Consider the following 13,500-nt stretch of genomic DNA (forward strand, 5'->3'; position numbering starts at 1 on the left):
TCATCCTGTTGTACTCCATTTACTTAAGCTTGCACTAGGGATGACTTGGGCCTGATGGGATTAAGTATGAGAATATTTAAAATACAGCATAATCATCTTGATTGTGATGTACCAGTGCACAAATTATTGTCCTAATTAAGTTTCTGGCCTGATTAAAACTAGAGACTGTCAGAAAAAGTATGAAAACACTGAAAATTAAAATGCTGTACTGGATATAAATGTAAGAATAAAACCAATATTCACTGCATGTCATCTTTTTTCTTCTTTATTTGATAACTTCTATATTAAAAGGCTGGAGTTCAGAAATTTCACTCCTCCAGCATATGACAGCTGGTTAAACACCACTTAGCTTCTTGGCACCTGCTGAATACATTCTCACAAAACAATATTGATGCCAGTTCAGTCCCACTTAATCAGTGGTCACATTATCATTTCCAAGATCATTCACTTACAAGTCGTAGAAAGTCTTTCTTTTGTAAAGCTTCCCTCCCAGTTGTTACCATTTTGGATTATGTGCCCAAAAGATTCATTAAGTACTCCTGTTCTTTTTTCTAAATTGAGTTTTCCAAATTTTGAGTGTTAAAGTAAACCTTCATTGTAGTCTCTTTGTTTTATTTCCAATAGCTTCCTGTTGTTATGCAAACTTCACAGAGCAGTTGGCTCATTCACCAGTAATTCAAGTAAGCAACAGCTACTGGAACAGATGTGGGATTCTCAGTAAATCGTAAGTCAGCTTTGATATTGTCTATGTCTTGGCGCAATAGGACTATTCCACAATAGCTGAAACTGCCAACATTAACTCTCCCTGGAATTTCTGATGGAAACTCCATAGGTTTTTCTGGAGATGTTACCTAAAGTGGCTGCCCCCATCTTGGCCCCTCGTCTGCGCAGCTCCTCTCTGCTCCTTCTCTCCTCACCCAAAAATCCATGGAGCCTTAATCACACTTTATTCAGGCAGAGTGGCTTCTGCCATTTCAGAAGACGAGTGACTGCTCTTAAGACCTGCTCTTTTAAAAAATGCTCTCTCTAGTGTGCAATAATCTGGCAATGCAAACCAGTAGTAAACCTGGTTTACCTGGCTGGTTAAGCCATATTTACAACCATGCCTGCTTTGTATTTCTGTAGCAGCCGGAGCATACCATTGAATCTAGCCCATGATTTGTATCAACAGGGCCTTGTCCCTTGTTTAAAAAAACAGATAAATTAGATTAAGTCTTAAAAAACAAAATGTAAAAGGGAAGCCAGAAAGGAAACTTGCAAATAATGAGAAAAATTCTTGTAGTCTTGTGAGCTTTGTAACCATAAAAAATGTTTTCCTAATTGAGGCTTATAGTTCATTGCTAGATTTTGAGAGTTGTCAAATATGTCAGGCTACACAAATAAAAGAATGAAAGTGCAAAACAATTAAGCAAAAACATATTTGCAAAAGTCATAGCTATTGCCTGCCACTCCCAGGAGAACAACTACAATATGTGGTTTTTCAGTAACTTCAGCTGGACTAGAGAAAATCTAAATACTGGTGAAATCATGAGAGTATAACACAGAAACAAAGCTTTATGCTGTGGTTTGATGTTACATTTTATTATTGCTTTGAACTTGACCATTTCGTGCCAGCAAAAACTCAGTGGCTCAAATGTTTATATAAAGCAAATACAAAAGGGGCCCAAACATCACTAATTAATTCATTTAAAAATTAGAGTGAATATTCACGAACTTTTTTGCATGATTTGTCCAGTTCCAGTAATTTCACAGGCAAAACCTGCACACAACAACAAAGGAATAAGTTTAGAATCTATACACAAATAGGACAAGAGGATGGATTTAAATTGCTCCATCTAATCTATAGTGATGGGTGCTGTCGAAACCTGTTGGAAAGTGTGGACTATAATCTTGGATGCTGAGAAGCAGACTTAATTGTTGTTTTTCTCACTCAATGTAGCTGCGAGGATTACATGAAGAAAATTGAATGTTTTTACCGGTGTTCGCCACATGCCGCTCACTGGATCAATCCCAACTACACTGCTGGTATTGAGTTTGTTCCTTTGTGCCAAAACTTCTGTGATGACTGGTAGGTTTAACACTTTACACTGCTCATATTTTTAGTTATATTTGAGATACCTGCATTACCCGTGTAAGAGGTAGCCACAAATGTGCAAATAATGACCTTCCCAAACAAGTGGCAACAAAATTTGATAGCACTCTGCATCATTTATCTCCCTTCTTTTATTCAACTTCTCTCTTTTTTTTTTCTATACCTCTAATTTTTCCCCTTTGAATTTATTACCCTGTAAATAATAACATACTCAGTGACATCTCCAAGTCTAGTATAAAGTCAGTTTGTATCATAGTTTTGAAAATACAAATTATGTGAGCAGCATAATCACATATATTATCTAAATATGTGCCCATGATATTGATACACTTCTTTTATTTCTGTATCTATTAACTACGCTGTGGAATCATGGAATAAACTAACAAATTAATTTATGTAATAAATTTAATTTTAACTTCTGCCTCTTCACCTGCTTTCTGTCTACAAATCCATTTCTGCTTAAACTACTTCTAATACTCCATATTTCAGAACAGTTTTCAGACAGCTGTCATTTAATAAAAATTATAATGATCTAACCCCAAAATAGTTAATTTTTTCTTCCCCCAAATACAACTCAGATAAAAGCAGGCAGTGAAAATTACTTTTTGAGACACAAGGCATGTGGTGGGATAGTTTTAAGCCCAATACCTTGCAAATCATCAGGTCTAGACATCTTGTATCCCACCGGAGAAGTGAGAATTCTGATTTTCTAGTGATTCAGATCCAGCATCTATTTATAGGTATAGAGAGTTGTGAAATGTAGATCTTTAATCATGAAACCTTGGTGTTTAGCAAAGTTACGTTAGAGCACGTATAGGAGCTGGAAAAATGTATTTGATCTATTTTCTCTATTACTTTTAGGCTTGGGCATGGTAACTCGAGAAATTTGGCTTTACTGGGAAAATGATGTGAAATGTAGTACAAATAATGGTTGAGCTGTTCAGAGCAGTCTAGAGGATTTAGACACCTGTCTTCCATTCAAATTTGTGAGAGACAAGGTGGGTGAGACAATATATTTTATTGGACCAACTTCTGTTGGTGAAAGAGACAAACTTTCAACCTTACACAGAGCGCCTCAAGTCTGGGAAACGTACTCAGAGAATCACAGATAAATACAAGATGGAACAGATTGTTTAGCCTAAGTAGTTAACACATTTCAAGGGAGTATTGAAGGTGAAGTGCCCCTTAAACACCTTCCAGTCATAGGGGGGAAAGGGGAAAAAAAAAGCTGGGGATGAGGTTTAGTAGGTTACCAATTGTTGTAATAAGCCATAAATCCAGTATCTCTATCATAGGTGCTGGAACTAGAGGTGATGGGGGGGCTGCCGCACCCCCTGGCTTGAAGTGGTTTCCATGATATACAGGGTTTACAGTTTGGTTCAATGGCTCTCAGCACCTCCACTATAAAAATTGTTCCAGCACTCCGATCTCTATTCAGTCCATGATTTATAGGATCTAGTTAAGAACTTAAACTCCCAGGCTCATCTTTTGAAGGTGTATGGAGGTTTCCTTTGAGGGTGAGGACTGATAAGTCAGGTACAGAGTGATCACTGTGAAAAGTGTTCAGCCGTGGCTGATATGGTGTTTTTATTGTTTTTCTGTGTGAGTTCATTTGAGAGCATAGTGATTGTTTCGTTTCATCCAGTAGTTGTTAGTGGGGCATTTAGTGCACTGGATGAGGTGGGTTGTTTTTTTTAAACTATATCCACTCTGCTCTGTGTCTAAGCTAGAGAAGGCAGGTCGAAGAAGGATAAAGCTTGTGTGTTCCACTGATGACGTTTATCGTGTTGTAGAAAATTCCATTTTGCTGGAGGAGCAGAATTGTTAACCATGGTTTTAATCCTGGAGCTTTCAGTGGTCTTTTAGATATGCTGGGTCCAGATTTTTGAATGCCTGGGAGATAGGTACCAAGACCTATAACTTGACTGGATAGGCTACGCTCTGTGGATTCAAATCCAAAACCACCACCGCTGAAATTTGAAGGTGTTTGGATAATAATTTCTAGGTTGGGCCCATCTCTTATATACAGTATTTGTATAGGAATAGCTGTCTTCTTATTTATGGTGGTGCCCAGTATATGCTTGGCTCTTTCCAGACAGGTAAGAAAGAACAATCCCTGCCCCAAGGATAGACAGTAAGGATAGACAGACAGATATGTAGACAGGGGTTAGGGGGAATGGGAAACTACATATCACTTTTTTCTCTAATTTTTACTCTATGTACATATCACCATGATTCATGATAGGCAGCACGGCAAAAGTAGGGCTTCAAGAGGAACTTAAATATGGAGAGATAAGGGTCTTGTGGATGAACTCTGGAAGGTTGACAACTTCAAAATGCATAAGAAGCAGCACGGAAAAGGGCATGGAGGGGTGTTATGCAAAAAGCTGCTAAATGAGCAACTGAGGACAGCATTGTTGGCAGAGCAGAGGGGGCAAGGGGGTAACATGAAATATGAACAGTAGAAGGGATGGGCAGAGTTGTATAGCATTTTGAAGGTGCTGGCAAGAAACTTAAATCTGATGCAGTCATGGACGGGAAGACAATGGAAAGGATTCAGAGGGAAGTGATCAGACCAATAAGCGAGGAGACGACTTCCACTCTATTCTGCAATCCCATCTGTTGTTTCAAGGCCTGATCCAAAGCTCATTGTAGTCAGTTGGGCCCAGATCCTCTAAGGTATGGAGGCATCTAACTCTCCTTGAAATCAGTAGGAGTTAGGCACCATACCCTTGAGGGTCTGGACCTTGGAGTCTTTCTGTTAGATATCAGTGGACTTTGGAGCAGGCCCATAATAGGCAATATGACATGTCACTGAAAGCTAGAATAAATCTTCTACAATCCATATCAATCATACAAAAAGTCATTATCCATCTGTTATATTAAATTAAAGGAAAGCATAATGGTGGAAGAAAATACACATAGCGCATGTAGCTTATGCATATTTTAAGGCCCCTTTTCCATTGCCCAGGGTGGTGGAAGGCAGCCCTAGTGTAAATGAGAATTAGGTCTGTAATGTATATTATGGGTTTGCGTGATGTTACAAAGCACTCCCGTTTTCCTCACATGGTTTAGCTGAATATAAACAGAACCAGCTGGTAAATCATGTTTTGTAACCTTGAAGAAAAGACCATTTTGGTCTGGGAGTTTATGTATTATGCTAGACTGTGAGCTCCTCGGGACAAGGTCTGTCTCTTCTTGAATGTCTGGAAAGCATCAAGAAGATAGTGAGCTCTGCTATTAACAAATAAGTACTACTTATCTATCTGCAGTATTACTTTCCATCCCATTTCTTATGCATCCCACTCATCTGGTACTCTAGTTGGTGTCATATACACCTGGCGTAGGACACAGATGTACAAATGACAATATATTATATGCATGGGTGTGTGTGTCTGACATCTTTCAGTGTCATTCCCATTCTCTCGTCCCACCCAGGGCCAGAGACTAAAAAGGTATTTTGGACAAAATTCCCACTCTCTTTGACATTCCAAAGTAGCATTTCCAAGATTTTCCACATTGTACTCATGGGAGTCCTTTCAGTATGCTGCAGCGCTCCTGGGGAATTGACCTACTTTCTCCATGGGCTGTGAATGTGCCTGCTGCATACTGAAGTCTTTGTGGCCAGAAATGTGCATAAAATTCTGAGAGAGCAGTGATTTCATTTAAAAGAAGTCATCTGACTAGCCTGGAGCCTTCCCCTTTCTTCCTATTGTTTTAGGATTTCCTGCTCTCATCAGCATTAAAATGGTTCTCTTTGAAAGTCCCTATGAACCGTGAAGAGGCCTGTGGGCAGCTTTCTTTCTGACTCATCTGCGAAATGGGCCCCTGCCCATCTGAAGGGGAAGCATGAATTCTGAAAAATAATCCTGAACATTCAAATAAGAATTAGCTCCAAAATAAAAATACCTAGCAGTGAAGTAACCTGCCGTGCGAAAAGCAGATCATTCTTCGGCTATGGCTACATTAGAGAATTTACAGCAGCACAGCTGCGCCGCCATAAGCTCTCTATGTAGTCGCTCTAAGCCAATGGGAGAGAGCTCTTCATCGGCTTAACTACTTCAGCCCCTGCGAGCAGCGGTAGCTATGTGAGCAGGGGAAGCTCTCGCACCGAGATAAGCGCGGTGTGGACAGCGCTAAATCAGCACAAATTATGTCGCTCAGGGGGAGTGACTAATTCCCACCCCTGAGTGACATAATTTACCTCGACCTTTACCTTTACAGTGTAGCCATAGCCTTAGGGTGCCTGCTGGCTGGTGTGAGGGGCTTTCAAGTTTGCATTTGTGGTTTTTGCAAGCCTTTTTTAATGGCTCAAGGAGCCATGCATGGGTTTCTGGACAGCATGAATCCCTTCAGATGTCATGATCTTGCATAATTTTGCCCCCCATAATTGGCTCCCCCTTGAGACTTAAAAAAAAGCCTATAAAAACAGGGACTGTCTCTTCCTATATGTATGTATTGCACTCAGCACAATGGGGCACTGATCTTGACCGGAGGACCCTGCATATTACTAATATAGATGATAAATACAAATAGTGATTAATTCAGGTTCCTGTGGAAACCAGGTGTACAGCATCAAGCCCCCTATTCAGTAACACTCCTAAGCACATGTTTATAAGTTCTTTGCTGAAGAGGGAAGGATTTAAGCACATGCTTAAAGTTAAGCTTGTGCTGAATTTGAGCATAATTGCTAAGCTCTGATGTTGATAGCTGTACCAGCGCCAGACACGGCAGCACAATGGCACTGGCCAAGCCTGCTTGTCAGTGGCATATTAAGGCTGGATCATAAGAATTGGCGAATCTATGACCTGCACTCCCAACAGGGCCCCAAAGTCCAGCAGCAGATTCACATGTGGGCAGGCTTGGGACTATCCCATTCTCCCACCCAGTTGTTGCTCTGTTTGGATCTCGTTTATCCTCCATCTGTGCTTGCTGTTACCCTCACAAGGTGGTATGATGGAAACAGATTTGAGTCCTTTTTCGAACTGGAGAGAGACTTGTTATCAACAAAGCAACACAGGACTTTGGACAACACATTTCCTAGATTGTTCTGCTCAGAGTTCACCAAAGGCTATCCTTTAAAAGTTGAACTCATACAATTTAAAGTTTAACATGTAATTGTATCACTACTGAGAGCTGCATTCCTGGTATCAAAAGTCCACTCCAGCACTACCAGGTGATTACTGCATCATAAAAGCTTGGCTGTTGAAAACTGACTGAATGTGAAAATGTGAGACAAAAGTATTTTCAGCTTGTTGCACACATTGTATAGAAAACAAGTTTAAAATAGCTTTGTTCACTCCTAAGTTTTCAAAGACTAAGGGCAGAATTTGGATGTGTATGCATTGTTGTTATTATTTATAATACACCAGCACCTAAAATCCTAGTAAGGATTGCGGCCCCATTGTGTGAGTTGCTGTACAAATCCATTAGTAGTGATAGTCCTTGCCCTAAAGAGCTTACAAACTAGGGCTTAACTTTGTGTGTACAATAGTGCCGACTTTTGCAATTTGATTTTGAGTCTTGCCCCAACTTCTGGAGTCATGTGAGTATGTGAGAATCTCAGCTTTCATTAAAAGAAAATTAAGTTTCTAGCCTTCATGGTTGCAGAGAAAACCTTGAAAATGGGACTTGAGTGTACCCTGAAGATTCAAAAACAGAAAGAAAATTGAAAAAAGAAAAAACCACCAAACGTCTTATTTTTAAAAATTTGCATGATTTTAAGCCAATCTTGATTTTTCTGGCCCTGGCGCATGATTTTGGAACTCTTGGGGTTACTCAAATGGGTAATTCCATTGAAATCTTTGAGACTACTTAGGGCAAGTTTATACTACAAATTAAGATGACCTAAGTTACAGTGCTGTATAGCCACCGCACTTAGCCCTGGTCTACACTAGGACTTTAGGTCGAATTTAGCAGCATTAAATCGATGTAAACCTGCACCCGTCCACACGATGAAGCCCTTTATTTCGACTTAAAGGGCTCTTAAAATCGATTTCCTTACTCCATCCCTGACAAGTGGATTAGCGCTTAAATCGGCCTTGCCGGGTCGAATTTGGGGTACTGTGGACACAATTCGACGGTATAGGCCTCCGGGAGCTATCCCAGAGTGCTCCATTTTGACCGCTCTGGACAGCACTCTCAACTCAGATGCACTGGCCAGGTAGACAGGAAAAGAACCGCGAACTTTTGAATCTCATTTCCTGTTTGGCCAGCGTGGCAAGCTGAAGGTGACCATGCAGAGCTCATCAGCAGAGGTGACCATGATGGAGTCCCAGAATCGCAAAAGAGCTCCAGCATGGACCGAACAGGAGGTACGGGATCTGATCGCTGTATGGGGAGAGGAATCCGTGCTATCAGAACTCCGTTCCAGTTTTCGAAATGCCAAAACCTTTGTCAAAATCTCCCAGGGCATGAAGGACAGAGGCCATAACAGGGACCCGAAGCAATGCCGCGTGAAACTGAAGGAGCTGAGGCAAGCCTACCAGAAAACCAGAGAGGCGAACGGCCGCTCCGGGTCAGAGCCCCAAACATGCCGCTTCTATTATGAGCTGCATGCCATTTTAGGGGGTTCAGCCACCACTACCCCAGCCGTGTTGTTTGACTCCTTCAATGGAGATGGAGGCAATACGGAAGCAGGTTTTGGGGACGAAGAAGATGATGATGATGATGAGGTTGTAGATAGCTCACAGGAAGCAAGCGGAGAAACCGGTTTTCCCGACAGCCAGGAACTGTTTCTCACCCTGGACCTGGAGCCAGTGCCCCCCGAACCCACCCAAGGCTGCCTCCTGGACCCAGCAGGCGGAGAAGGGACCTCCGGTGAGTGTACCTTTTAAAATACTATACATGGTTTAAAAGCAAGCTTTTTTAATGATTAATTTGCCCTGGCATTTGAGGCTCTCCTGGATGTACTCCCAAAGCCTTTGCAAAAGGTTTCTGGGGAGGGCAGACTTATTGCGTCCTTCATGGTAGGACACTTTACCACTCCAGGCCAGTAACACGTACTCGGGAATCATTGTACAACAAAGCATTGCAGTGTATGTTTGCTGGCGTTCAAACAACATCCGTTCTTTATCTCTCTGTGTTATCCTCAGGAGAGTGAGATATAATCCATGGTCACCTGGTTGAAATAGGGTGCTTTTCTTCAGGGGACACTCAGAGGAGCCCATTCCTGCTGGGCTGTTTGCCTGCGGCTGAACAGAAATGTTCCCCGCTGTTAGCCACAGGGAGGGGGGAGGGTTGAGGGGGTAGCCACGCGGTGGGGGGAGGCAAAATGCGACCTTGTAACGAAAGCACATGTGCTATGTATGTAATGTTAACAGCAAGGTTTACCCTGAAAGAGTGTAGCCAGTGTTTTATACAATGTGTCTTTTTAAATACCGCTGTCCCTTTTTTTTCTCCACCAGCTGCATGTGTTTCAATGATCACAGGATCTTCTCCTTCCCAGAGGCAAGTGAAGATTAGAAAGAAAAAAAAAAACGCACTCGAGATGAAATGTTCTCCGAGCTCATGCTGTCCTCCCACACTGACAGAGCACAGACGAATGCGTGGAGGCAAATAATGTCAGAGTGCAGGAAAGCACAAAATGACCGGGAGAAGAGGTGGCGGGCTGAAGAGAGTAAGTGGTGGGCTGAAGAGAGGGCTGAAGCTGAAAGGTGGCGGCAGCGTGATGAGAGGAGGCAGGATTCAATGCTGAGGCTGCTGGAGGATCAAACCAGTATGCTCCAGTGTATGGTTGAGCTGCAGCAAAGGCAGCTGGAGCACAGACTGCCACTACAGCCCCTGTGTAACCAACCGCCCTCCTCCCCAAGTTCCATAGCCTCCACACCCAGACGCCCAAGAACGCAGTGGGGGGGCCACCGGCCAACCAGCCACTCCGCCACAGAGGATTGCCCAAAAAAAAGAAGGCTGTCATTCAATAAATTTTAAAGTTGTAAACTTTTAAAGTGCTGTGTGGCATTTTCCTTCCCTCCTCCACCACCCCTCCTGGGCTACCTTGGTAGTCATCCCCCTATTTGTGTGATGAATGAATAAAGAATGCATGAATGTGAAGCAACAATGACTTTATTGCCTCTGCAAGCGGTGATCAAAGGGAGGAGGAGAGGGTGGTTAGCTTACAGGGAAGTAGAGTGAACCAAGGGGCGGGGGGTTTCATCAAGGAGAAACAAACAGAACTTTCACACCGTAGCCTGGCCAGTCATGAAACTGGTTTTCAAAGCTTCTCTGATGCGTACCGCGCCCTCCTGTGCTCTTCTAACCGCCCTGGTGTCTGGCTGCGCGTAACCAGCAGCCAGGCGATTTGCCTCAACCTCCCACCCCGCCATAAACATCTCCCCCTTACTCTCACAGATATTGTGGAGCACACAGCAAGCAGTAATAACAGTGGGAATATTGGTTTCGCTGAGGTCTAACCGAGTCAGTAAACTGCGCCAGCGCACCTTTAAACATCCAAATGCACATTCTACCACCATTCTGCACTTGCTCAGCCTGTAGTTGAAGAGCTCCTGACTACTGTCCAGGCTGCCTGTGTACGGCTTCATGAGCCATGGCATTAAGGGGTAGGCTGGGTCCCCAAGGATACATATAGGCATTTCAACATCCCCAACAGTTATTTTCTGGTCTGGGAATAAAGTCCCTTCTTGCAGCTTTTGAAACAGACCAGAGTTCCTGAAGATGCGAGCGTCATGTACCTTTCCCGGCCATCCCACGTTGATGTTGGTGAAACGTCCCTTGTGATCCACCAGAGCTTGCAGCACTATTGAAAAGTACCCCTTGCGGTTTATGTACTCAGCGGCTTGGTGCTCCGGTGCCAAGATAGGGATATGGGTTCCGTCTATGGCCCCACCACAGTTAGGGAATCCCATTGCAGCAAAGCCATCCACTATGACCTGCACATTTCCCAGGGTCACTACCTTTGATATCAGCAGATCTTTGATTGCGTGGGCTATTTGCATCACAGCAGCCCCAACAGTAGATTTGCCCACTCCAAATTGATTCCCGACTGACCGGTAGCTGTCTGGCGTTGCAAGCTTCCACAGGGCTATCGCCACTCGCTTCTCAACTGTGAGGGCTGCTCTCATCTTGGTATTCATGCGCTTCAGGGCAGGGGAAAGCAAGTCACAAAGTTCCATGAAAGTGCCCTTACGCATGCGAAAGTTTCGCAGCCACTGGGAATCGTCCCAGACCTGCAACACTATGCGGTCCCACCAGTCTGTGCTTGTTTCCCGAGCCCAGAATCGGCGTTCCACAGCATGAACCTGCCCCATTAGCACCATGATGCATGCTTTGGCAGGGCCCATGCTTTCAGAGAAATCTGTGTCCATGACCTGATCACTCATGTGACCGCGCTGACGTCGCCTCCTCGCCCGGTATCGCTTTGCCAGGTTCTGGTGCTGCATATACTGCTGGATAATGCGTGTGGTGTTTAATGTGCTCCTAATTGCCAAAGTGAGCTGAGCGGCCTCCATGCTTGCCTTGGTATGGCGTCCGCACAGAAAAAAGGCGCGGAATGATTGTCTGCCGTTGCTCTGACGGAGGGAGGGGCGACTGACGACACGGCTTACAGGGTTGGCTTCAGGGAGCTAAAAATCAACAAACGGGGTGGGTTTACATCAAGGAGTATTTCAGGCAGGACTTCACGGAGGGTTCCAATAAGAAATGGTGCACCTAAGTTATTGTTCTTATTGGAACAAGGAGGTTAGCCTGGCCTCTGATTGATACATGGCTAGATTTACCTCGCTGCACCTTCTCTGTGAGTGACTGCAGTGTGACCTAGAGAAATGAGACCCCTAGATGGGGGAGGAAGCAAATGAGTACAAAACAAATCTGGTCTATTTCTTGTTTTGATCCACTCCATCTATCTTTTACATCTTTGGCTGGCAGCAGACGGTGCAGAAGGACTGCATGCCATCCACATCTCATGGCTGCTCGGCAGAAGACAGTGCAGTAGGACTGCTAGCAATCCGTATCGCCTGCCCGCTCACCATAAGACAGTTCAATAGGACTGACTGCAGGACTAAAGAGAATGACCTGGTCAAGTCACTCCAAATTTAGTCCCTGCGCCCATGTCTGCCGACATGGCCAGGAGCACCTCGGACATGACGAGGACGGCTACCAGTCGTACTGTACCGTCTGCTGCCAGAAGGCAATGGGTTGCTGCTGCTGTGTAGCAATGCAGTACCACGTCTGCCAGCACCCAGGAGACATACGGTGACGGTGAGCTGAGCGGGCTCCATGCTTGCCGTGGTATGGCGTCTGCACAGGTAACTCAGGAAAAAAGGCGCGAAACGATTGTCTGTCCTTGCTTTCACGGAGGGAGGGAGGGAAGGGGGGACTGACGATATGTACCCAGAACCACCTGCGACAATGTTTTAGCTCCATCAGGCATTGGGATCTCAACCCAGAATTCCAATGGGCAGCGGAGACTGCGGGAACTGTGGGATAGCTACCCACAGTGCAACGCTCTGGAAGTCGACGCTAGCCTCAGTACTGTGGAAGCACTCCGCCGAGTTAATGCACTTAATGCACTTAGAGCATTTTCTGTGGGGACACACACACTTGAATATATAAAACCGATTTCTAAAAAACCGACTTCTATAAATTCGACCTTATTCTGTAGTGTAGACATATCCTAAGTAAATCGCTTTTGCATGTCCACACTACGCTTCTTGTGTTGGCAGTGTGTGTCCTCACCGGGAGCACTTGTGCCAATTTAACTGTTGTTGTGGGATGGCTTCTGAAAGGCCGCAATAGTCGCTGTAAGCAACACTACATCGACCTAAGTGCTATGCCTCTTGCGGAGGTGGAGTTATTAAGTTTGCGTAGTGGACAAGTTACATTAGTGGGAGCTACACTTTAGTGTAGACACTTACAGAGTTAGGTCAATGTAAGCTGCCTTACGTCAACATAACTCTGTAGTATAGACCAGGCCTCAGACACACAGAGGTACGCTGGTGTGTAAGTGTTTGCAAAATATGGGCTTTAGGGAAGATAAGGCCCAATACGTGAACATAACAATAGGAAAGAGAGGAAGCATGAGGGTAACAGTAATAAGTTACTTTTTCCTTATGTAGGCTAACAGTTTACAATACTTGATGATTACAATTAATTTACCTGCTTTTTTTATTTAATTGTCATTTAAAACAGTTCCTACGAAACCATAGTCCTCTGGGCTCCTTTAACATTCTTCTCTTCTGCCCCTACCTTCAACCCCCTAGAAATAATGAACCTGGGCTCATGGACTATTTTTATATGATCTTATTTAGTTGCTCATTAGTTGATTGCTTTCCCCCTTTCTTTAGAAAATAAGAACGGCCACACTGGGTCAGACCAATGGTCCATCCAGTATCCTGTCTTCTGACAGTGGCTGGTGCCAGAGGCTTCAGAGGGAATGAACAAAACAGAGCAAT

General features: G+C 43.9%; 1 protein-coding gene across 1 annotated transcript in view; it reads left to right on the top strand.

Annotated features, from left to right (window-relative positions):
- Positions 1-13,500, top strand: part of LOC141992577 (riboflavin-binding protein-like) — a 40,312-nt gene that overhangs the window by 16,817 nt on the left and 9,995 nt on the right. The window contains exons 3-4 of the mRNA XM_074961833.1: positions 625-724; positions 1,940-2,068. Of these exons, the coding sequence (XP_074817934.1) occupies positions 625-724; positions 1,940-2,068 (229 nt within the window). The remainder of the gene's footprint in view (positions 1-624; positions 725-1,939; positions 2,069-13,500) is intronic.

Source organism: Natator depressus, chromosome 8 (assembly GCF_965152275.1).
Source record: "Natator depressus isolate rNatDep1 chromosome 8, rNatDep2.hap1, whole genome shotgun sequence".
Lineage (NCBI taxonomy): Eukaryota > Metazoa > Chordata > Testudines > Cheloniidae > Natator > Natator depressus.